Here is a 27,650-nt window from a genome sequence, read left to right on the forward strand (position 1 = left end):
AATAAATAAATGAATAAATATAAAAGAAAATTGTTACATATAATGTGACATAAGATAAATATATAAATAAATATATATATGTATATGTTTTATTTATTTATTTATTTTTTTTTTTTTTTTTTTTTTTTTTTATTTTACTTCGAAACAACATTTGTATAACTAGTTCTTCTCAGTTTATTTAAACGCTTAAAGGCCATAGCTGTTGAATCATTTGAATTAAGACTACTACTATCACTTTTATTACCCTCATCATATATATCTGAATCGTAATTTTTTACACTTTCATATTCATTTACGCTTGAGTCGTCTTTATCACTATCTGTATTTTCATCACTAGAACTTGAATTCATTTCAGCTATTTTTTTTTTTATACTATTATTATGTTCATATTTATCTAAGTCCTTATCTTCTTTAATACTTTTAATTTCTTCTTTACTTTCACTTCTGAGAGTAGGTTGTTCTTTATATGTGTATGTAATATTTTCATTGCTTCTAAGAGATAATGTATTTTCATTAGTTTCTATACTAGAAATATTATTATATTTATTCTTGTTTACAACATTTTCATTGTTTATTTCATTTATGTGGTTCATATCTGTCACACCTTCTTCTGGTATGTGTTCAATATTTTCAGACATATCTTTATTATCAAAATGAACAACGTTTTGAATATCCTCATTTTTATTAATGTCATGGTATTTCATCGTTTCATCCTCCTTTGGAACCTTAGAATCAATATTTGTGTTCATAAGAGAAACGGTACTAATTCTTTGTTGTCTTCTTACAACATCTCTCATTTTAATCATATTTTCTAAACTTTTATTTACTGGACTATTATCATTATTATTAAAAGAATTGTCATTATTATTATTATTATTATTATTGTTAATTTCGTTTAATATTTCTTGGGTCGTCATTCGATCTTCATTTATTTCTCCACCTGACCCCTTTGGAATCAAGGGATATATAAAATTTCGATTATGCAAATGTTCTATATAATTTACATAATCTTGTATAATCTCTTCATATATTGTTTCTTCTTTTAATTCATCTATTTTTTTTAAATCTAGAAGATTATCGTGTGGGTTGTCTGCTTTTCCTTTTTCTTGATTGATATCATTATTTCCAATATGATAATTGTTATTTTTTATTAAATTATTTTTTATAAAGTACTGTTTAATTTGTTCTATTTTATTGTCAATACATTCTTTAAGTACTTCGCAATATCTGATTTCATTTTTTGATTTAATAATATCTGATGAATGCATACAAAAATTGATTAGAACATAGAAACTTTTTAAATCTTTAATTGTATCATTTACATTTATTTGAGCACTTTTAAATAATATGGTAGATTTAAATTCATTTTTTTTATTTTTATCATTATTAAAATCATCATTTTGATTTTTGTGTCCATCTAATTGTTGATCTGTATTAATATTATTTGTAATATTGGTCTCTATGGAACTATTTTTATTAATATATTTGTTTTGTTGTTCATTGTTTTCATCAAGTGATTCATTTAGACTTTTCTTTTTTTTTCTTCCTCTTTTTTTTACTTCTTTTGTTTCATAAGAATTATTCTTTTCTAAATTTTGCATATCTGTTAAATCTTGAAATAAATATATGTGAATAATTTTATAAACAAGTTCGATAATATTTGATCTGTTAGTAAGAGATACACCTTTCTCAATTATAATTAGTAGTATCCATTTAATATATTTAGACATATTATATACTATAAAATTAATATTGGCTTTATGTAATATGGTAAATATCATAAAGGTTAATATATTTGTAAAATGTGCTGTTTTTAAATTATATTTTAAAACTGCTTCTGATGTTTTAAAAATAATTTGTTCAAATGTATAATGAAATATTAATAGATTATTTTCACTCATAGATGGATACATAGAAAATATAGAAAATAGAAATAATTTATCATGTGAATTAATATTTGTCATATTATGGGTACTAATTTTTTTAAAATCTTGTACACAATTATATGTAGCTGGAGATATTAAGAAGCACATTTCAAATAAAGCTCTTAATTTATTTGATGATCTTTTAATTAATATATATAATTCTTCATTTGTAATATTGTATATGTGATTACCTAAATATTCAGTTAATAATAATTTACAAATAACTCTTAAACATATAGATTGAATATATTTACTTGTATTCAGATTACCGTTTAAATAATTCCATAAGCTTTCAACAGCATCTACAATTAATTCATCATTATTTAAATTTGGATGTGTCATTAGAAGATCTCCTAAAACACAAATATAGATCTCACATCTAAGAGAATTTATTTCTAATTTTTCTAATAATTCTTTATAATCATACCAAGCATCTTGATTTGTTGAAAAAAAGTTTAATAAATATTCATTGGGAGAATTATATTCATAAAAGATATAATTCTTTTTATTTACATCCTCATCAAAATTATTATTACTATTATTATTATTATTGTTGTTGCTATTATTTTGATTGGTATTATTATTTATGTTTTGATCAAACTTGTCGTTAAAAGACATAATGTCTATATTACCCTTATTATATATATTTGGATATACACTTGCATGTATCTGTTCAATATTTAATAAACACGTATTTAACACTTCACATGTATCTACAATAGCTGTTTTGTATGCATATATTTGTTTCTTTAATTCTTCATCATTTCCTATAAACATACACCAATTACCTAAACATTTAGAAACTAAAATATCATAAAATTGATCTTCAATTTCTTTATCATCCCATTCAGGCATTACAGAACAACAAAAATTTAAAGCAGGTAATAATAATTCATTTGGAAACTCACGAAGAGCTGAATCAAAAGAACAATGTGATTTACTTTTACATAAAAAACATTCTAAAATAAATAATATCCTTAACCATCTTCTTTTCAATTCTAATCTTAATAAACTTAACATTGTTATTTGTTTTAAAAATATTTCTGTGTGAAATCTTATTTGTTCATGAAATGTATACATTTGCATTGATATATTAGAATTATTATTAATATCACCATTTTTTTTATTTTCATTATCATTATATTCATCACTTTTTATATTATCTATATTATTACTATTTGCCCTTTCATGTTCCTTTACTTTTTCCATCTCTGTTAAGTCCTTAATTTTTGCTTCAGTCACATCTAACTTATGTTGCATCTTTTTACATAAAATTAATAAATGTTCAATCGATAATGTATTTAATTGTTTCTTCCTTATAATATCAAATATACTATCATTTTCAACATTCATTATATTATTAAATATTACTGTTAAAGGGTTTGAATCCACTTGTTCAAAAGATTTATAATTTTTAGACAACCTATTTGGTTCATCAGAAAATCCTTTTATGATTTCTTTCTCTTGTGAAAAAACATTTTCATTTTCTTCATTATTTTCAAAAGGTTCTTTTATTTCAGATATAATACTTAAAACATGATTCGTTAAATTTATCTCGATATCATTCACATCATTATTCTTATTCTTTATATATATCATTTGTCTTAATAAATCTATACATGCATATATATAGCTATTACTTAACCAGTAAGCACATGTAATATGTCCTTTTTGTAGCTTATAATAATTTACACCCGTATTATTTAGCATGCCTTTGATAATAACTTCTCTTAGTGGACCTGTTAATAAAATGGTTGAACAACACTTTAGAATTTTTTCGACTTGATAAATTTCTATGATATCTAAATATTTACATATTAGTAGTAAATTTTTAATATTGCATAAATAATTATAATTTTCATTTATATTATCTTCATTTATTAGGACATTTTCATGTGTATTTGATGATTCTTCATCTGTTTTGTTAGGAACCTGATCATTATTATTCTGTTCACTGTTGTTATTTTTATTATTATTCTGTTCATTGTTTTTATTATTATTATTATTATTATGTTCATTGTTTTTATTATTATTATTATTATTATTATGTTCATTGTTCTTATTTTCATTATTCATGTCAACATTAGAATCACACATTTTAGTTACGGTGCGGTAATATATACACTTATCACAAAAATCATCATCAAATATAGATGTTTGTATGTATTTATTTTTTTGTTTATCTTCTATATCGTTTATATAGATATTACCCTTTCCACATGTACAATATAATGATTGTTCATATGATTCATCTGCATCATTATTTTCAACACAGTTAATATAATTTTTTCTATTATAATATAATCGTTCATTAAATCTACTAAGATATAAATAATAATATATTGTATTAATAACTTGTAGAGCATCAATTTTTTCTTTTTCTTGTTCATCTGAAAAATGTTGAACATAAATACGGAACATATATAATTCGGCTACATTTAAAGAAAATAAATTATTTAAACAATAATTAAACCAATTTTCATTATATGTACTAGTATCATTTCTTAAATTTTTAGAATCATATTCCTTTTTTTCATCATAATTTTCCATACTTACAGTTTTAATTATATCTTTACGTATATTATTCAAATGAACTTTACATATTTGTTCTACAATTAAATCATTATCTATATCACTATTTAATATATGTAATAATAAATTTTCTATTTTATCATCAAAATGTTGAACCCAATGTAAAATCATATGATAACAACTTTCTCGTACTGATTTCTCTTTATCATTTAAACCACATAATAATAATTCAAACTTCATATCTGAAGGAATATAAAAATAATAATTCTTTAATTTATCGTATACACTACTTCTAACATTATGATTAATATCATTTATTCTTATTAAAAAATTTTTCAAAATAATTAAATATTCACTATTATTATTATTACTATTATTATTACTATTATTATTACTATTATTATTATTATTATTCGAAGGGGAGGTTGTTAAATCCTTTACATTTATTGATATATTTTTTATTGCATTAATTCTGACCATATTATGCACATCATCAAGACATTTTAAAAAACTCCCTTTTGTATTAAAATCTTGAAAAGGTTCTAATATATTCAAACATAAAACTCTAATATTATGATCTTTATCATTTAATAAAGATAAAAAAATATTTACATGCTTCTTACATAATTTATTTGATACATCTATTTGTAAAACACATGCCTTCTTAACTAATGATTTTATAACTTTACACATATTTATTCTTTGTTTTTTATCCTTAATAAATACATTATCTAATAATCGATTCCATAACCTTGTTATTAGTTCATATTCTTGAACACTATTATTTCCTTCTATATAATTTTCACTCGTTTTTTTTTTCTTATTTTTATTTTCACTTAATATTATATCACAATAATATAATATATCAAATAAAAATTCTACAATCTTATTAAAATTCTCATCTTTATTATTTACTTTTATTATATTCAAAAGAATACGACAACATATCTCGTAAATACAATAAGGATTTATATACTTTTTATATACTATATCATATACATTACCTTTTATTATATTTTTTAATATATCTTTAATGTAGTTAAATCCTGTCTCACTATCATATTTATTTGTATATACATAATGTATTGTTCGTATTATATTCTTTATATGAATATTCTCATTCTTTATTTTTAAATTCATCAAATTAGATATGTTATCATTATTCGAGCGCTTGCTTTTATTCTCTTCATTTCTTTCAACAATCTTTTTCAGCTTTGTCGCCTTCATCATATATTTTGGGGGGACATAAAAAAGGAAGTACTTAAAGATATTCAAGAAAATTAAAGTGTCAATATTATATATATATATAAAGATATATATAAAGATATACAATTATATAATATGTGAACTGAACCAAAAAAAAAAAAAAAAAAAAAAAAAAATAAATAAATTACAAAATTTAAAATTATTACTTTACATAATCAAAATTTTAACACACTTTACACATTTTTAAAGTGTCAACATTTTCATATTATTTTATAAAATCCTTTTTATGTAATAAACAAAAAAAAGAAAAAAAATAAAAAAATAAATAAAAAAAAAATTATGATAATAAATTTAAAAGAAAAACGAGAGAAAGTGAGATTTTTAAATAAAAAAAACACAATATTTTTTATACTAATTAGGAAAGATTATATCACAGTGGATATTTAAAAAAAAAATAATAATAAAAGAAAGGGAGAGAAAATTTTCTTATATAAAATTTATATTTTAATAGTATTTAAAAAAAAAAAAAAAAAAAAAAAAAAATTGACATTTTTCTACGCATTAAATGGGAATACAAATATAAATATATATACCTACATTTTTTTTAATTTTTCTCTATTAAATTATGATAATTATATATGATATATATACATTTAAACGAAATCTTTTTCTTTATAAATATATATATGTATCAGTTTTTCGTGTGTGTTTAAAAAAATAAAAAAAAAATTACTATATATATATATATATATAACAAATGTACTTTAAAAAATTAGGAGATTTAAAAATACGGCATTTTAAATATTAAATTGAGATTTTTTATGACATATATTTAAAAAATATATAAATCAATAGTATATATATAATATATATATATTATTGAATATTTTAAAAAATTATAATTAATTATTGCTTATAGGTAAATACATATATATATATATATATATATATATATATATATATATACATACATATATAAATATTTATATATTTTCACTCGAATAAGTGACTAAATTTTTTAAGTTCTGAAGCGAATAGTATTGTTTGTGCCCATCCACAATAAGGACCAAATAAGTTTCTTAATTTTGTATATAAAATTAGATATAATGAATTTGTTAGTGTTTTTTTTTTTTTATTTGTTATACTTATTAATTTTTTATTTGTATGTTTTTTATCAATAGTTATATTACTTTTATTAGTTGGAAACTTATTTTGTATATTCTTTATATGTATATGATTATTATGACTTGTATTTTTATTAGTTTTATTTTTATTAGTTTTATTTTTGTTATTACTTTTATTTATGGGCTCAATAAAATTGTTATAATATTTATATATAATATCATATATATGTGTATCTATAGGAATACAATCATATTTATTTAAACCAAACAAACAAATACAATTAGCTACTTTTAAACCTATACCTGGAAATTTTATTAATTGATCTATACAATTTTTAGTTTTTTCTTCATTTTTTAAATTTTCTATCCATTCTTCTTCACCCATATTAACTAACATCTTTGCACATTCAATAACATAATTACTTCTATAACCAAATCCTAAACTTCTTAAATCATCAACTTTTAATTTTGATATGATTTGTATTTTAGGAAATTCATAAAAGTGATATGTTTTCTGATTCCTCTCTTCTTTTAATCTTGTTTTTAAGGATTCATAAAATATTTTATTATCCTTGCTTAACATTTCAAGATCTTTCATTTCTATATTAGTAACTTCATTTTTTAATGAAATATTGAACATTTTATTTTGTTTTGTAACAGATATATTGTCCTTATAAATGTTTATATTATCATTAAATTCATTTCCTTTCCCTATTTCATTGTGTTCCTTATATGTATCCAACATTTCTTTCTTTACTCTACAACTTTTATTATTTAATATATCTGTCTCTTTTTTAATTATTACACTTGTATTCTTTATTTGATTAACTTCATCTTTTATTTTACACTCTCCATTTTGAATATCTCCTTTTATATATGTATTATTACACCTGTTGATCTCATGAGAATGATGGTGATCTTTTAACTTGATTATATTATTGACATTTACATTTACATTTTGATCTTCCCTCTTAATTATAATATCACCATTTGTAAATACAACTGTTGCAATAAATTTACCATAACGTCTTCTTAAAGAATCTATCATTAATGTTATTCTTGGTATATTATTATTTGTTGAACATAAGAATGAAAAAAAAGATTCCACAGGATCTGTTTTTAATATTCTTAAACCTGACATTTTATTAGTTATTTCTTTCATTCTTTTGTCTTTTTTTTTCCATATTTCGATATTTTCATTTAAAGGAAAATGTAAATTAAAAAAGTTATAAACTTCGTTGTGGTGATTATCACTTTTACTTTTATTCACAATATTTTTATCATCTTTATTACTATATGGAAAAAATGTCACATTATTTTTATTATTATTATTATCATCATCATATAAACATTGATAATATATATTTTCTTCAGTTTCTTTAAATAAATATATTTTGTTTATATTTAATAAACCAATATACATATTCCTTTCGACTTCACTAAAACAAAATTCTTGACCAATTAATAAACAGTATCTTAATTTTAAATCCTTCGTAGAAACATCTAGCTTTATCCATCTCTTCTCATAATTTTTTATAATAATAGGAGAATTATTTATAACATTACTATATCCATTTTTTATTTTATATTCTTCACTTGATGAATCTAATTCTACTTTATTTCTTATTCTTTTTGTTTTTGTCATTTTGTTCGATAAACGTTCAGATAAGCCTTTATTCTTTTTTTTTATCATATTATAATTATTAATATATGAACAATTTAATGTTATAAAATTCTGAAATCCATTTTTTATTTTGTAATAGTAAATATATCTTTTTCTACTATTAATTATATTCTTTTTTTTTCTTCCCTCCTGTATTTTATTATAAATCTTTTTCTTTACAATCAAATTATAATTTTTATTTATATTATGATGAAACTGTGAATTAATTTTATTATCTATATAAAGAACGAATTTACTTATATTATTTTGTATAGCCTTATTTATATATTTACAAGTATAGATATTCTTTAGAGTAATGATTAAGAGAACATGATTATATATATTCATTATACTATAAAAAATGAATAGTAGTATAAAAAAAAAAAAAAAAAAAAAAAAAAATATATATATATATATATAATAATATAATTTTATTACTATCTTATAGTTTATAAAAAATATATATATATATTTTTTTTTTTTCCTATAACAAATATTAATACCTACATAATAATATAAAAACCACTCATAATATATATATATATATATATATTTAATTATACTTATTACCTTGTTATATTAAAGTAATTTATTTTAATTACTAATCCTATAACATCCTTACGTTCAAAAAAAAAAAAAAAAAAAAAAAAAAAAATATATACGATATATTATATATATATATATATATATATATATATGTGCTAATACACATATACATATTATATTAGTTCCTTTAATACATCACTAGGACAAATTAAAAATTTTTCTGAACAAGATAATTGTCTTTTTTTGTAAACGTTATATAAAATAATATATTGTAAATCATAAATAAAGGAGTGTAAATATGTGTGTAGTGTAGATCTATATATTTTTTTTTCTTCAAAACTTTTTTTAACGTTTCCTTATTTTTATGTAATTCTTTATAAAAGAGCATAATATATAACTTACAATTACGTAAAAAAAAAAAAAATACATATATATATATTTATATATATAAATTCTTTTTTTGCATTTATCATATGATTAATATATCATTTATTTAATATATATATATATATTATTTATTTATTTCGAAATAATATCATAAAACAATGTCATAAAAAAAAAAAAAAAATGCTATATTTAGAAAAATTAAATTCATTTATAGAAAATAAGTTTGCCTTGTCGAATTGGAAAAAAAAGAAATATGTATGGAGATATAGTTTATTCTTTAGTATATTTTATATATTGTTATTATTTGGTTTATGTTATACTATAATTATTCGTTTTTTAATATCTAATGAATCATTTAGTAATCATTATTGTAGCTCATCAAAAATATCATCATTAAAAAGAAGTTATATGTTTATATTTATATTTGTTATATTGATGGGATTTCTTAATTTTTTTTTTTCTCGTCTAACATATTTATATTCTAATTTTACAAACAGTGAATTTTTCAGCCTAGGTATTTATTATACTATTGTAGGTTTTCTTATAAAATACATGTCATGGGTATTATCATTATTATATATATGTTGGATCTTCTTTTTAATTATAAGTATTTTAACTATATTTTTTAATCCTTCTTTATGGTGTGGATTAACTTATAATATTTATGGAATGGATGCCCTACATAACTGTTTCTTGGTTCAAAGTAAGCATACAGGTAGGATAAAATAAAATAAAATAAAATAAAACATATATGTATTTATATATTTATATTATCTCATTTTTATTACAAATTAATATATGCCACATAATATATATATATATATATATATATATATATATATATATGTATTTATTTATTTATTTATTTATTTATTATTTTTTAGGATGTGAAATTAGCAAAGATATTATAAAATTAACAAAAAATGACGCTTGCAACGATTTTAATATTTTAAAAGTTCAAAGTCTCCTGTTTCTTGTTCGTTCGTCTCCAAATGAATCATGTTCATTAAAGGACAAGAAATTATGCGACTTTTTTGTCGATTTTATAAAAAATAAACAAACAACATGGGAATCTTTTCCTCAATGTTCTGGTAATACACTAGAACTAACAGAAGAATATTTTTTAGAACAACCAAACAAAAAAAGTAATATTTACTTATTCTCTTTATCTATTATTTTCTTTTGGTTTATTACTACATTAGTACTATTTACACTTTTTATAGTTATAAAAATAAATACACCTGTAGATTCATCATTCATTATGAATGAAGACAGATTAAATTTTTTTTTTAAATTTACAAGGCTTTTAGACACATGGAGATAATAATATATATATGAATATATATTTAAATGTTCATATGCTTCATAATATATAATGCCATATACCAAAAGAATGCAAAAGAATATTATTCTTACATATATGTATAAATGATTTGCTTTTAATTTTTTGTTTATACAAATATGATGTATTATAAATATATATATATATATATATATATATATATATATATATATAGTTTCTTTTTTAAGTCACATTTTATTTTTTTAATTCATTTTAAGCTTTATATGCCTCTTATTTTCATATACACCTTGCACTTTTGTTTTTTCTAAAACCCAACCATAATTTAAAAAATAAACAAAAAGAAGAAATATATATATATATTTATATATTTATATATAACCATTTTAAATATGCACATAGATGCACTAACATATTTTTATATTTTTTCCCATATGAAAAATATAATCAATGAAGATACTATATAATAGTACATATTATAATCACTAAATTTTTTAGAACTATTCATATTTTTAGTATTCACATTATCTTTGTTAGAAATTTCTCAGATTATTTATTAGGTCTAGAAAAATTTGTACTCTTCTATAAATATATAATTAATATGCATATTTACATAATAATAATTTTGTATTTATTTTTTTTTTTTTAATTTTTTGAATAAAACATTTAGACATCAAAATAAATAATGATTAATATATAATAAAAAAATAAAATAATTAATAAATAATATATTATCTTTATTATATATAAATTTATGTATTCAAAAAAATTAAAAAAATGGTGCAAAAAAAATAGTGGTTTTCTCCATACACCATATTCATATAATAGTAAAAGAATAATTAATTTTTAATTCAATTATATCATGCATATTTTTTATATAGATCAATCAATTTTTTAATAATATATATATATATATAATAAATTATTCATATATTCAAATACTCACATACATATACATATATACATACAGAATCTCAAAAAAAAAAAAAAAAAAAATGAAATACATTAAATAAATCAAGCATTGAATATATATATATTTTGTTTCTTGTATCAACCAGTTTTAGAAAAAATGGATCACACAAAAAACAAGAAAAGTGGGAATATAGGTCATATGATTAAAGAGTTTTATATAAATTGGAATTATAGAAGACCTAGTTGGAGAGCTAGTTTTTATTATAACTGTTTATCTTTTCTTACCGGTCTTAGTATTGTTTGTACATTAATATTTCAACAATTATTGAAATCATTTAACTTTTTTATAAATTATTATTGTGAATATGAATATATTAATTTTATACAAACCGATTTATTAATATATCTGACTCTAATAAGTTTCATATGTGTATTTTCATTTCTATTATCAAGAATATGTTCTATACTTTCAAATTTTACAATAAATGATTTTATGTCATTAGGAAAATGGATTGAAAGAATTGGATGCACAGTGAAATGGTTTCCTTGGCTTTTAGCCTTGTTAATTATATTTTGGTTTATTATAAATGTGTTTAATATTATAACTATATATACTACTCCAAATTTATGGTGTAGAAATCGTTTAAACGTAGAAGGTAGTTTTGTTGCTAATAATTGCAGATTGTTCGAAGGAAGAATAGCAGCCTGTACAAGTGATATGGTAGAAAGGAAAGCAAGTGATTCTTTAAATTATGTTCGTAAATGTAATGACTTAAAATTTTTAAAAAATCATTATTATTTTACCTTTGTTCCTGATTTAAATAACAAAAATTATACACAATGTACTTTTAATAATATAAACATTTGTATATTATATAAAAGTTTGATATATAATCACGATGTTATAGAAAAAATTAGAAAAATGAATATAGAAGGTTGTCTAAGAAATCCTCCAAAAGATATTGATGATTTTTATGATAAAGGTATGAAAACTAGTGATTTATATAAATATTCGCAGTTATTTATCATAGGAAGCAATGTAACATTTTTTATTCTTATGTTTTTTTTTTATTTTCTAAAGAAGACCACACAATTTGATGGACTATTTTATCAATCATTACATAATTCGGATATATTTATTTTACGTATATTACGACCATTGACCCCATGGTCATGATTCTTCATAATTGTTCTCATTTTTTTATTCACACATTTTTTTTTTTAATAATATATAAAATGATGTATTTGATGTATACCTATTTTTAAATATTGAAAAAAAAAAAAAAATAACACATGAAATGATATATAAATTATTATACATATACACAAAATGTATATGAATCCCTTTAGGTGGAATATAAAAAGAATTATTTAATAAATATAAAAATATATATTTGGAATTTTTCATATTCGTAATATAATGAAAATATACTATTATTAATAAAGGATGTGAATGACTATTTTTAAAGATAAAAGTAATAATTGTGTGAAGGATATTTATAATATATATATTTAAAGGTAAAATAGAAAAACACGAAGCACACACAAATATGAATATAAATATGTACATATATATATATATATATATATGTGTATATTCCAGTTGTACTAAAAAATATATACATTTATATATTTTAAATAATAATTATTAATTTAATTTTTCTTTTGATTTTTTTGTGTATACAGATATATTCTTCATATTAGTATATCAGGATACCTCATAATTGAAAAAATACATATCTAATTTTTAATGTAGAAATCTCAAAAATATATACCAAATAGCATGACAATTTATAATATAACACAAGTTAATGAATGTTGCATACAAATAAATTTATTTTATTCTTTTTATTATATACCGTTATTTAATTCATTTTAGATCAATACTTATTAATTACAAAAGGGGAAAGGATCTACAGACAAGAGAATTTTTTTTTTTTTAGCAATTGAACATGTATATTATATTATCTGTACTACATAATAATGGCTAGCTACCAAAAAAAAAAAAAAAAAAAAAAAAAGGAAATTCTTCCTGAACGGTTCATAAAATATTTACTCGAACTTTTAAAATATATTAATAATTAACTTGACTATAATGAAAAAATAAAGACATATATATATATATATATTTATATAAACAATGTACACTTATATTAATATATATTAGTTAAGTGTTTTGTGTGTTTAATTCATCTTTTATATTTTTATTTAACATATATATTTTATTATATTTGATTTTTTTCATTCTCTGAAATAAGAAAATATACTTTATATGAAAATAAAAACAAATGTATCTGCAATATTATAATACATTAAAAATTTATAAATATATATATATATATATATATTTTATCATAACACTTGCTACTTTATCAAATAAATTGTATTAATATATACATGTAATTGTTAAATAATATGTATGTATATTCATAAATCTGAATTATCTGTTTTTTAATCAATTTTATCAGTATATATTTATATTTTTTTTTTTTTTCCTTTTTAATAAATTAGAACTTTTGAAGTATTAATGTAGATTTGAAGTGACAAATAAGACAATATGAAGTATGTTTCAGTCAAATGAATTATAATTTTTGTACATTAATGAGAATATATAAAAATAAATAAAATTGTATGGAAAATTATGAACACATAAAAGAAAAAATGTTTCACATTTGGAATTATGTATATGCGTTAATAAGAATAAAAGAGAAATCTCATTATAAAGATAAAAAGGAAAATAAACGAATTAATAATAATATATATATAATATGTTATATTTTAATCAAGAAGTAACATATATATAATTAAGAAAAAAATAAAAATAAAATAATACATATATAATACATATATATTGCTTGGATTTATTGAAGTGTATTATTATATATATATATATAATAGTTTTATTTTTTTTTATATTTATCTTGAAAAAAATGTAAGAAAAAGAGATACTCAATATATACATGTTAATAAAGTTATATGCTTTTTAAATATTTTGAAAAAAATTTTAATTAGTACAAAATATTATTTAGACAAATAGTTCATTTTTTTCAATTATTTTTCTTATGCTTCTTTTTAATACTACATAAATACAAATATATATATATATATATTATTTACATTAATGTGTAATGTATTTGTAAAAAGGGATTAAAATAAATATATCGAATTTTCTAAAAATGTAATTATAAAATTGTATGAGAAAAAAAAATTACTACATTTTAAAATATGAGATGAAAATGTTATAATAATTATGATAATGTATGAAGTACAATATATTTGTATTTTTATTTAACATTAAATGTGTAAAAAAAAATAAAATATAATAAAAATGAAATGAAATATGTATATATAATATATTCATTATAAAAATATATATATATATATGGTAATGCATATGAATATACTAATATGTGCTCTTTGTTGACTATTACACAAATATATATAATATCAAAAATAGATCAAATATTCCAATATTTATTTATATATATATTATATGTATTATTACATTTTGAAAAAATTTTAAATTTGATTTATTTAATACATTAATAAAAATTGACATTTAAGATCTTGCCTTATTTTTAAAAATTTTTTTTTATTTTATTTTTATATAAACTAGCAAAAAAAAAAAAAAAAAAAAAAAAAAAAAAAAACATATATATATATATATATATGTATACTTATAAATATATTTATTTTGAAGGGAAAAAAAAAAAAAATTAGTACATATTAATGTAAGAAACTGATTTAACACATTTATTATATTTATATAATATGAACACACAGGTTATTCAAGATGGTAATTAATAATGAAGAAGTAAATACTATGAATGAAGCTGAACTGAAGAGAGTATATTACGAGAATTTTATTGAAGAATTAAATGATGAAGAATTAATGTATAAGAAAACAGTCGAAGATTTATTTTACATATACAAATCCTTTGGGTTTATATATTCCATAATAAAAAAGGCTAATTTATTATTAAGTAAAGAAAATTGTGATACTTTTTTGAAATCCTTAGTAAGTTTCATTGATGAACTCTTTTTATATAACCCTTCTTTATTTAACAACGAATTAAATAATGGATTGAATGTACCATACGTAAATAAAGACAATATACTTCCAAATAAGAAAAGAAAATATGCAACTGACACAGGTTTAAATGATATGAATGATTTGAATGATAGCAATGATACTAATGATACGAATGATATGAATCATACGAAAGATATGAATGATATAAACAATATGAATAATGTGAACAATATGAACAATGAAAATACATCATTTATGAATATCATGTCAAAAACTTATGTTGAAGAATTAATTAAAGATATTAAAAATGTAGATGATAATTTTAGTGAATCTAACTGTAGTGATTTTTTATATATTGTAAAAAATATTTTAAAAATGAAAAATACCAGTGATATTGAAACTGTTAAGAATAGATTTGAGAAAATAAAAAATATATTAAACATAGGAAAAAGTATATTTGACAAAAAAGATATTCTTTACGAAATGAATGATCATAAAAAGAAAGCCCATGAACATATAGATGATATGTATACAAAATTAAATAACATTGAACCAATTATTATTTCTATTATATATAAACAAAATTTTTGGTATAATAATATATTAAATAAATCTGAATATGATAGTATTAATTCTATACTAAACCTTAACATAGATGTAGATAATGAAAAGATAGAACAAGTATATACAGAAGTATTATTATTATTAAGTGAAGAAATGACACAGAATAAAGATTTACATTTTGCTAAAGAAAAATTAGAAAGATTAAAAACAAGTTATGATGCAGAAATACAACGTAAATTGCAACAAGAAATGGAATTAACAAAAAAGCTAGATGATAAAAGAAAAGCTGTACAATTTATTATTGATAGATATAATGAATATACATGGTTTGATAAAAATTCACCTAAAAAACATTCATTTTATATATTAGGTATTAATCCAAGAAATATTACAGAAGAACAATTAAAATCTTTTGGTAAGAGATTAAAACATATTTTACATCCTGATAAAGAACCAGATACTGAATGGAAGAAAAAAGCAGAATCTGCTTTTAAAGAAGCTTCTTTAGCTATCTTAGGTTGTCAACAAGAATTTAAAACAAAAATCTTAAAAAATTTAGAACCTGGACCACTAGCACCATATTTAACACTAATTGGTATTGAAAGTACTACAAATGAATCTAATGAAAAAGATAATATAAATAAAAATAAATCATCTAATTTAAATGATAATAATAATAATAATAATTTAAATGGTGCAACAGCATTTCATCCTTATTATCCAACCCAAGTATATTATCCTAAATGTGAATTAAAATGTGTAGACCAAAAAATTGGTACAGTACTTATTGATATTAAATGTCCTGTTCAATTAGGTGTTATTAAAAAAGTTATTTTATATGTGCATAGACCAATATATGGTAATGAACCCATGAATTTAATACCAGATGATACATATTTATCTTATAAAAAAGAACATAATGTTAATGTAAAAAATTTAAATCAATCTATTGAAGTTCGAGTTGATTATGTTCAACCGTTAGAAATTGCGTCTTCTACAAAATATTATATAGGTATACAATTAATAGCTGAAAGGGGAAATACAATGATAAACTGGAATTCTATTAATATAACCTTACATAAATTTAGTAATAAAAATATAATAAAAAAATTGTTAACATCTTTTAAAAATGCAACCTTTATAAATCAAGCACAATTAAATAATATTTTAGCAAATGAAAATAAAGACGAAATGACGAAATTTTTGAATGAATGCATAGCAGCTGCGAAGCTATGGGCCCAAACGGTTTAAAAATGGGTTAACATAAAAGTATACATAAATATATATATATATATATATATTTTTCTTTTGATGAATATATTATATAAAGTATAGTATATTGTATGGAATATTATCATTTATATAAAATATAAATTAATATAAAAATGAAATAGATAATTATTTATTATTTTTTTTATTATTTTTTTTATTTTTTTTATTATTTTTTTTATTATTTTTTTTATTTTTATTTATTTTTTTTTTTTTTTTTTTAATATCAACCAAATGTACCATTTTTAAAAACAAACCTAATATTTTATATATTACGAAAAAGTATACATATAAATTTTATGATAATATATCTTTAATGTTTAAAAATTATAACTGTTATACAAAAATATAACATCTATAAGGTATTATATAAAATTAAATATTTATTTTGTATGTCATTTGATAACACAGCAACTAAATTCATTTATATATCATATGTAACCAAAAAAATCATACGTTAATTTTTTTTTATATTCATTTTTATATTAAAACAAAATTGAAGGAAACAGTTTATGTATTCGAATTTTTATTTTAAAAAAATATAAAATTAGAAAAAAAAAAAAAAAAAAAAAAAAAAAGATATATATAATATTATATATATGTATAAATATTCAAAAAATTATTTCCAAAAAAAAAAAAAAAATATGGTTAAGGATATATAAAAAAATGTTAATATAAAGAGGACACTTTTGTGTATCATTTACAATTTGTTATTTTTTTATTTTATTCAATGTGTTTATCCAATTGACAAAAAAAAATAAAATACACACATAAATATATAAATATATATATATATATATATATTTATTCATTTATATTTAAAATATAAAATTCCATTCCTAGAAGTATCAAACAATATATTTCATATAATTTTTTCTTTAATGGTTGACGAATTTTTTATGCAACATTTTCAACTCATTTTTTGCTTCACTATTCGGAAGGTCTTCTAAGTTATAATAATTTCTAGCTATTTCTAGGAGCCATTTGCCCTCAATTTTTGTTACAGTTCTAATAAAATTTTTACTAGTTAATAAGAGTTCATGATATATAACCCATTCTGGATTCATTTGAAACACCGTAGATGGGTGTAAGGTAACCATTTGTATATCTTTAACAGTAATGTAATATCCTTTACTTGTTTTATATGCTACTTGTTGATAAAATCCACTTAATAAAGCCTTCCTAATATTTATATAATATTCAGGACTTGAAGGCTTAATAGAAAGAATTTTTAAATTTAATCTTTCCATAATTCTTAATAATTGTTGTCTTACATTTTGAGCTGATGTCATAGCTCTATGATTTAAATAATATTCAAAACAAAATTTTTTTGATTCATTTGTATCAACAAGTGCATGTTTTACATATGCATGAAATGCATTAAGTAAGGTTAAATGATCTCCATCTAAATGTGAGAATCTCATTTTCATTTCATCTGCTTCTTTAGCCTTTGCCTTTGGTCTTAAAAAACAATTAGGAACAGATAACATAGCAGCTATAGTTAATATTTCACTAGAACATGAATAATTTGGGGATTCAATTAATACTTTGGCTAGTTGAGGATCTACAGGGAATTCAGACATTAAATGTCCTTTGTTTGTCAAATCTCCTTCATCATCTAGAGCACCCAAATAATTTAATTGTTCTAATGCTCTCATCAATGTTTCTGGAGCAGGTGGATCCATAAAATCGAAATGAACTAAATCATCTATACCTAATTTCTTTAAATTTAAAACAACTGAACCTAAATTAGATCTTAATATTTCTGGATATGTTTGTTCTGGTAATGTTTGTTCAAAACATTTTTCAGTATATAATCTAAAACATTTCCCTGGTTTAGTTCTACCAGCTCTTCCAGCTCTTTGTTGAGCAGAAGCTTTAGATATTGGTGCAATTAGTAATGACTCAATACGTGCTCTAGGATTATATACTTTTTGTTTTGAAAATCCTGGATCAATTACATATACAATACCATCAATAGTTATAGATGTTTCTGCAATGTTTGTTGCTAATATACATTTTCTTCCATTTTTATCACCTTTATATCTAGGTTTGGGTGGTGGTTCAAAGATTTTTTGTTGTTGTGCTGGTGGTAAAGATGAATATAAAGGTAGTACAACCAATTGTCCAGCATTCATATTTCTTGAAACAACTCTTTCAATTTCTTTTTTTGTCATTTCAATTTCTTCTTCACCTGTTAAAAAGACCAATATATCTCCTTCATCCTCATTTATATGTATATCATATACTGTTCTAATAACAACCTTTACATAATCTTTTTCAGCTTGTAGTGTATAAAATATCTCTACAGGGAATAATCTTCCTGGTATATTTAAAATTTTTGAATCATTAAAAAATTTTTGAAACTTTTCTGCATCTAAAGTTGCAGACATTACTATTAATTTTAAATCATTCCTTTTTTCTTGAATATTTTTTATGACACCAAATAATATATCCGTAGCTAACGTCCTTTCATGTGCTTCATCTAATATTATAGCATTATATCTTGTTAGCATAGGATCACTCATAGATTCTCTTAATAACATACCATCAGTTAAATATTTTATTATAGTTTTATTACTAGATTTATCTTCAAATCTTATGGTATAACCAACATAAGTACCTAATTCAACATCTAATTCTTCTGATACTCTAGCAGCTACACTCATAGCTGCTACCCTTCTTGGTTGTGTAACAGCTATAGATTTTTTTTCTGTATATTTTGATTCTAAAACGAATTGGGATATTTGTGTTGTCTTTCCACTACCTGTATCTCCAACGATAATTAGTACATTATTTTTTTTAAGTAATTTTAAAAAGTTCTTTTTAGCACTCCATGCTGGTAACTTTTTTTTCTCTTCTAAAAGTTGTAGATACCTCTGACTGTATCTTTGATTGGTTAATTTGTTTATCATTGAATCGTCATCATTATTGTTGACGACACTTGTATGAGTATTACATTGAACAATATTATTATTAATATTATTATTATTAATATTATTATTTTCTTTAGTTGATATATCATTTTGGACATTTGTATTATTATTTAAAATATTATTTTCTACGTTAACATTACATTTATTTAAGTTTTTATTATTATTTATATTAGAATCCACATTTTTATTATCTTTATCAAGAATATTATCTTCATTTATCTTGTTATTATCATATAAGGTTTTTTCATTATCGTCTTGTTCATTACAATTATTATCTAATTTTATCTTTTTATTATTTTCCTCATTTATTATATTATCTAGCTTTTTTTTTTTCGTACGTTCATTGGTAATATTTGTACCTTCATCTGATATAATATTTCGATCTAGCGAAATATTATTGGATTGATTATCTTCTTCTTCGCTCATTTTTTCCTTAATGAATTATTCATAAGAAATATATTTTAAAATAAACATTTATATTTTCATATATTTTATAAACGTATACTATAAATATGAAATAATATCAGATAATAAGTTATATGTTTTTTTAAAAATTTTTTTCTACATATATATAATATATATATTGTAAAAAAATATTACATAATTTATTTATTATTTATTTATTTTTTTTTTTCTTGGAATCGATTGAAAGTACCTCTATAAAAAAAATAATAAAGCAAAGCTTGTATTGTTTATTTATTTTATTATATATAAATATATATTATTTCAATATAGATGATAATATATAATATTAATAAGATATAAATATTTATTATATTTATTTATATATATATATATATATTTTTTTGGGTATACATTTTTTTATGTATATAATAAAAAATAAAGTAAATAATTATAAATATAGGTGATAAATTAATATTAATGCATATATATATATAAAATAATGTATGAGAAATTTTATATATATATATATATATATTTAAATACAGATGCGTGAATATATGTAGAAAAAAAAAATATATATATATATATAATAAAAAATAAAATGAAAAAATCTTAAAAATATCCATAACATAATATTTTCAATATTAAATATATATTAAATCATAGAAACCTTTATAGGAAATATATATATATATATATATATATTTTTGTATACAATAATAATTTTATATTATAAATGAAATATTTGGTTGAGAATTAGAATATTATATATATGTACATATATATATATATGTATTTTTTTTTTTTTTTTTTTTTTTTTTTTTCATAATACTTTTGAATATGTGGTATGGGCAGCTTGTTATTGGTCCTCCTGGGTCAGGTAAATCAACATACGTTGCTGGAGTAACACATATATTAAAACAAATAAATAGAAAAACAGTAATTATAAATTTAGATCCATTTATTGAAAATGATATATATGAAGCAGATATAAATATAAGCGATTTAATAGATATAGAAAAAGTATTTTCAGATATGGGATTAGGACCAAATGGTACATTGATATATTGTATGGAATATTTATTAATTAATATTGATTGGTTAGAAGAAAAATTAAAATTATATAAAGATTGTTATTTAATTATTGATACACCAGGACAGGTAGAATTATATACACATAATGATGCTTTAAAAAATATAATTTCAAAATTAAATAAATTAAATTGTAGATTAACTTCTGTTCATATTGTTGATAGTACCTTATGTTCAGATGGTTATAAATATATTAGTTCTTTAGTTTTATCTTTATGTAGTCAAATACATCTAGAATTACCTCATGTTAACGTATTTTCAAAAATTGATCTTTTAAAATATTTTAAACATGATCTAAAATTCCCTTTAAGTTATTATGTAGAAGCACAAAATTTAAATCAACTAATCCTTTATGAAACATATAAAAATTATTCTTCATCAGATGATGAAAATATAAACAATAAAATAAAAAATACAAACGTACATAATTATAATAATAATAATAATAATAATAATAATAATGGGACGCAAACAGATAATATAAATTATAATGAATCAAAACACGATCCTTTTCTTTATGATATTATAAAAAATGAAAAAAAAAATTATAAAAAATATTCAAATAAGTTTCTAAAATTAAATGAATATATTTGTGAAACAGTGGAAGATTATAACTTAATAAATTTTGCTCTCTTAGATATACAAGATAAATTTAGTGTTCTTAAATTATTAAAAATTATTGATGGTGCTAATGGATTTAGATTTACATCCATATATTCAGAGTATAGTTTATTTGATACATATGTGGAAAATATTGAATACGATTGTGATGATATTGAGGAAAAAATTATGGCTACCTCTGATGAGGACGAAAAGAATAAAAATTAAAAAAAAAAAAAAATATAAAAAATAAAAAAAAAAAATATAAAATAAAAATAAAAATAAAAATAAAAAATAAAAATAAAAATGTTAAGAAAAGAAAATATGGCGCATCAAATATCATTGTGAAAATATATAAATATATATATATATTTTTATTTTGTTCTTTTTTTTTTTTGTAATATTTTTATTATATAATATTATTTTATAATTGAACATACTATACGCTAAGATGGTATACAAAATTGTGCGCGCATATATAAATTTTATTTTTATATATATTATATAAATATTTTTTTTTTTTTTTTTTTTTTTTTTTTCTTGTGAAAAAAAATAATATTGCACTTTGAAAAAAATAATATATATATAATATTAAAATTATTCATATATTTTTATATTATTCTTTATATATATATATATATATATATATATATATTTATTTATTTATTTATTTTTCATGTAAATAAATATTCCGCTTTTCTTTTTTTGTTCATATAAAATATGTATATATAATTTATAGTTATATTTTATATATATATATATTTATATATATGTATATTTTTTTTAACATGAATGTTGACAAGTTAATAGCTGACCTGAAAGATTTAGAAAACGATGAATATGCAGAACATGTTAGAAAGGAAAGTATATTTAGCACGAGCGAAATAAAGAACAAAAGGAATGAGATAAATAGCTGTTCGAACGTATTATCATTATATAATGAACAGATAAGTTATATTTCTAATTTTAATATTAAGAATGAATATAGGAAAAGTAAAATTCGAGCAGAAAAGATTCAAATGAATGTTTTGTATGACTTAATTTTTTTATTAAAGTTAAAAAAGAAAACAAGTAAAGTGGGTGATGATAATATTACTAAGAATATTATATATAAAATATGGGATTGTATTGAAATAACATTTCATAACGAAAATGATAAGATTGAAAAAATATGTGATGAGAATAATTTATATATATATAAAAAACATTTATTAAAAAATAAATTTTTATTATTAAAAATTATAAGAAAAATAAAAAATAATCATTTATATCCTGATATTAAGCAATTAATCAAAGATGTAACAAGAGATGTTTTTGCATTTAATGGGAATATATATAATGGTAGTATAGGGTTTGAAAATATTATATATTTATTATATAAATTATTAAAAAAGAAATATATAACATGTCCATTAAAATCATTTATTCTGAGCTTCTTTTTATTAAGTATAATGAGTAGAACTAACAATAGTGTAGATATATTATATATATTAGAATACTTTTATAAAAATAATAATTTTTCAATTATCATATCAGATTCATCTTTTTTATCACCTTGTGAATTAAGTATATATGATAATATTATCTTATTAAAAAATAATATCAGATACCTAATTAATATAACTGAAGAATCCACACTCAAATATAATTGTTATAATATTATATATATTGATATAAATAAAATTACAGATAATTTTTATAATCATATTTATAAAATTTTATTACAGCAAGAAAAATATCATTATATTTTTAAATATAAAATTTTTCATAACATACAATTTTTTAATACAACCTTAAATGTTAAAAAATTAAACTTAACATATAATAATAATAATAATAATAATGATCATCATGATGATGATGAAACATTTCCATATATGAATAACACAAGTAAAGAACATAAACATGATAAAAATATTTATAACTTATCAATAAATAATAATAGTAATGAACTGGATGATAATATTTTCTCTTCTGATTCCTCATCTAATTCGAACCATAATAATATAGACATTCACAAAATAAATGAAAAAAATTTTCTTTATATAAATAAAAATTCAAAAAGCCAAGTGAAAAATATATTTTATCAGTATTTAATTATTGAACTTGATGAGGGAAAATAAAACATATATGTATAAAATAAAAATATTTTTTTAATATTTTTTATATTTTCAAAATATATGTATTTAAATTTTTTTTTTTAATCTTTTAAAAAAGTGTGATATGTGTTGTAAAATTGGGGAGTAGTTTATTCGAATATTATAAGATAATTATATGTACATTTAAATAAAATAATACATATAAATATATAAATATATATATATATATATGATTTTTTTTTTTTTTTTTTTTTTTTTTTTCTTTTAATTTTTTTGGTAATACATTTTATAATAATTGTTTATTATTTATTTTATTTTAAACAATATTAAAAAATATTAAATATGTTTTCATTTATTATTTTTTTAAAACTATTATTAAAAAAAAAAAAATTTTTTTTTTTTGGTATGTATAACAAAAATATAATAATAATAATAATATATATAATATTATTACATATACTATTGAGGGGATAATTAATTATATATAATTTTTTAAAGGAGTTATTTTCCTTTTTTTAATATTTAATATATATATTTTATATATAAATATATATTATTATTTTGTTGTATTATATATTTTATAAGCACTAAATATATCATGACATGCAACTTGTTTTTTTTGTTTTAATTTTTATTTTTAAGAATATATTGATCTCTTTTCATATTACAAGAATATTTTAGACCCTTAAGAGAAAATAAAAAAAAAAAAAAAAAAAAAAAAAAAGTGGGGGCAAAAAGGAAATTGTTTTAATAATTAATATAAAATAATAATATTATATATATATATATATATATAATATATATATATTATAATATTTTTTTTTTTTTTTTTCATTGAAATATATATATATATATATATAATATATACGCATATATATATGTACATATATATAATATATTTTTTATATGGGGAATATATTAGAGGTATAATAAAAATTGTTAAGGTGAAAAAAAGTTAAATTAATAAGCACATAATATAAAGATAAAATATCGGTCGTTATTCTCTTAAAAAAGGAATATTAAAATAAATAATATAAAAATATATATCTTAAAATATTATATTATATATATATAAGTACAAATTTTAAGAAAATTGTTGTAAATAAATTATATATATATATATATATATTTATTAATATATATTATATATGTACAATATGATAATATGCTAAATAATAAAATTCTTTAAAAAAATATATAATTATCAAAAATTATATTTATTATTTATATATAATAATATTATTTTTTTATTTTACATGTAAATAAATATATATATATAATAAATTAAATATGGATATACGTATAATAAATAATAATATATATATATGTAAAAAAAGAGATCACACAAAATAAAAAACAATAAATAAAATATATAATATAATAATAATAAAAAAAAAAAAAAATAAATAAATAAAAGAAAAACAAGAATATATATATTTAAAAAATATTTAAAATACAAGAAAATATATATTTAAAAAAAAAAATATATATTTATATATATATAAATAAGCAGTAAAAATAGTAAAATACTGCCTCAAAATAAAAAATAAAAATATATATACATATATAATAAATATTTTTATTTATTTTAAGTTAAAAATATTCTTAAAATAAAAAAAAAGAGCTTTTTTTTTTTTATGAAAATAATTTAGAATTTTTCATATATTATATTATATGTAAATTAAAAATTTTATTTTTTTAATACATATATATATTATAATATAATTTTTTTTTTTTTTATTTCTTTATATACATATATTTTTTTTTTTTTTTTTAATTTTGTTTGTATTAACTTAAAGTTATATACAATATTTTCCTTATTTATATATATATCTTAAAATATAAATATAACATATTTATATATTTATTATTTATTTATTTATTTATTTATTTATTTATTTATTTATTTATTTATTTATTTATTTAATTTTTTTTTTTTTTATTATCATATATATAATTCAAAAATGAAACAAATTAAGCCATACATTTTAGTATTAATTGTTTCCTTATTAAAATTTATAAGTGCCGTTGACTCAAACAGTAAGTTTTATATAATTTTTAAGAAAATATTTATGTTTTCTTAAAAAAATAAAAATAAATATATATATGTATAAAATATTTTTGAAATTTTCTCTTTATGAATCGTATTATATTATGTGTAAAAATATATTACACGTATGTATGCATTACACATATATATATATATATATATATATATTACACTTATGTATGTATTACACATATATACGTATTACACATATGTATGTAATTAAAAAATATATATATTAATATATATATATACATATATTATTATATTTATATATGTAATATTTGTATGTATAAAAATTTATACCTTTTATTTAAATTTTTCAGTTGAGGGACCCGTTATTGGTATTGACTTGGGTACTACTTACAGTTGTGTTGGTGTTTTTAAGAATGGAAGAGTTGAAATATTAAACAATGAATTAGGTAATCGTATTACACCTTCATATGTTTCTTTTGTTGATGGAGAAAGGAAAGTTGGTGAAGCAGCTAAATTAGAAGCTACCTTACATCCTACTCAAACAGTATTTGATGTAAAGAGATTAATTGGAAGAAAATTTGATGACCAAGAAGTTGTGAAAGATCGTTCTTTATTACCATATGAAATTGTAAATAACCAAGGAAAACCAAATATTAAAGTACAAATAAAAGATAAAGATACTACTTTTGCTCCTGAACAAATTAGTGCTATGGTTTTAGAAAAAATGAAAGAAATAGCTCAATCATTTTTAGGTAAACCAGTAAAGAATGCCGTGGTTACTGTCCCTGCTTATTTCAATGATGCTCAAAGACAAGCAACAAAAGATGCTGGTACTATTGCTGGATTGAATATTGTTCGTATTATCAATGAACCAACTGCTGCTGCTTTAGCATATGGTTTAGATAAGAAAGAAGAAACCAGTATTTTAGTATACGATTTAGGTGGTGGTACTTTTGATGTATCTATTCTTGTTATTGATAATGGTGTTTTTGAAGTATATGCTACTGCTGGTAATACTCATTTAGGAGGTGAAG

The 27,650-nt window shown here is 19.1% G+C and overlaps 9 protein-coding genes across 9 annotated transcripts in view; 6 read left to right on the top strand and 3 right to left on the bottom strand.

Moving 5' to 3' along the window:
* Nucleotides 1–134: 134 nt before the first annotated feature.
* Nucleotides 135–5,684, bottom strand: PADL01_0916100 (conserved Plasmodium protein, unknown function; the record flags this gene model as incomplete). Its single annotated transcript, XM_028681838.1, has 1 exon — nucleotides 135–5,684. The coding sequence occupies one exon, from the start codon at nucleotides 5,682–5,684 to the stop codon at nucleotides 135–137; it is 5,550 nt and encodes a 1,849-aa protein (XP_028538175.1).
* A 972-nt stretch (nucleotides 5,685–6,656) lies between these two features.
* On the bottom strand, nucleotides 6,657–8,798 carry PADL01_0916200 (N-glycosylase/DNA lyase, putative; the record flags this gene model as incomplete). Its single annotated transcript, XM_028681839.1, has 1 exon — nucleotides 6,657–8,798. One exon carries the CDS (start codon nucleotides 8,796–8,798, stop codon nucleotides 6,657–6,659), a length of 2,142 nt encoding a protein of 713 aa, XP_028538176.1.
* A 765-nt stretch (nucleotides 8,799–9,563) lies between these two features.
* On the top strand, nucleotides 9,564–10,707 carry PADL01_0916300 (conserved Plasmodium membrane protein, unknown function; the record flags this gene model as incomplete). Its single annotated transcript, XM_028681840.1, has 2 exons — nucleotides 9,564–10,098; nucleotides 10,268–10,707. 2 exons carry the CDS (start codon nucleotides 9,564–9,566, stop codon nucleotides 10,705–10,707), a joined length of 975 nt encoding a protein of 324 aa, XP_028538177.1.
* A 1,045-nt stretch (nucleotides 10,708–11,752) lies between these two features.
* On the top strand, nucleotides 11,753–12,772 carry PADL01_0916400 (conserved Plasmodium membrane protein, unknown function; the record flags this gene model as incomplete). The annotated part of the gene is made up of 1 exon (XM_028681841.1): nucleotides 11,753–12,772. One exon carries the CDS (start codon nucleotides 11,753–11,755, stop codon nucleotides 12,770–12,772), a length of 1,020 nt encoding a protein of 339 aa, XP_028538178.1.
* A 2,616-nt stretch (nucleotides 12,773–15,388) lies between these two features.
* Nucleotides 15,389–17,443, top strand: PADL01_0916500 (conserved Plasmodium protein, unknown function; the record flags this gene model as incomplete). Its single annotated transcript, XM_028681842.1, has 1 exon — nucleotides 15,389–17,443. One exon carries the CDS (start codon nucleotides 15,389–15,391, stop codon nucleotides 17,441–17,443), a length of 2,055 nt encoding a protein of 684 aa, XP_028538179.1.
* Nucleotides 17,444–18,339: 896 nt separating this feature from the next.
* On the bottom strand, nucleotides 18,340–20,823 carry PADL01_0916600 (pre-mRNA-splicing factor ATP-dependent RNA helicase PRP43, putative; the record flags this gene model as incomplete). The annotated part of the gene is made up of 1 exon (XM_028681843.1): nucleotides 18,340–20,823. One exon carries the CDS (start codon nucleotides 20,821–20,823, stop codon nucleotides 18,340–18,342), a length of 2,484 nt encoding a protein of 827 aa, XP_028538180.1.
* Nucleotides 20,824–21,642: 819 nt separating this feature from the next.
* Nucleotides 21,643–22,722, top strand: PADL01_0916700 (XPA binding protein 1, putative; the record flags this gene model as incomplete). The annotated part of the gene is made up of 1 exon (XM_028681844.1): nucleotides 21,643–22,722. The coding sequence occupies one exon, from the start codon at nucleotides 21,643–21,645 to the stop codon at nucleotides 22,720–22,722; it is 1,080 nt and encodes a 359-aa protein (XP_028538181.1).
* A 560-nt stretch (nucleotides 22,723–23,282) lies between these two features.
* Nucleotides 23,283–24,617, top strand: PADL01_0916800 (conserved Plasmodium protein, unknown function; the record flags this gene model as incomplete). Its single annotated transcript, XM_028681845.1, has 1 exon — nucleotides 23,283–24,617. The coding sequence occupies one exon, from the start codon at nucleotides 23,283–23,285 to the stop codon at nucleotides 24,615–24,617; it is 1,335 nt and encodes a 444-aa protein (XP_028538182.1).
* Nucleotides 24,618–26,557: 1,940 nt separating this feature from the next.
* The window catches only part of PADL01_0916900 (heat shock protein 70), a gene marked incomplete at both ends in the record, with an annotated part of 2,292 nt that continues 1,199 nt past the window's right edge, over nucleotides 26,558–27,650 (top strand). Inside the window, 2 exons of the mRNA XM_028681846.1 lie at nucleotides 26,558–26,633; nucleotides 26,967–27,650. The exon at nucleotides 26,967–27,650 is cut by the window's right edge and continues 1,199 nt beyond it. Coding sequence (XP_028538183.1) covers nucleotides 26,558–26,633; nucleotides 26,967–27,650 — 760 coding nt within the window. The remainder of the gene's footprint in view (nucleotides 26,634–26,966) is intronic.

Source organism: Plasmodium sp. gorilla clade G2, assembly GCF_900097015.1.
Source record: "Plasmodium sp. gorilla clade G2 genome assembly, chromosome: 9".
NCBI classification, from domain to species: Eukaryota; Apicomplexa; class Aconoidasida; order Haemosporida; family Plasmodiidae; genus Plasmodium; species Plasmodium adleri (nom. inval.).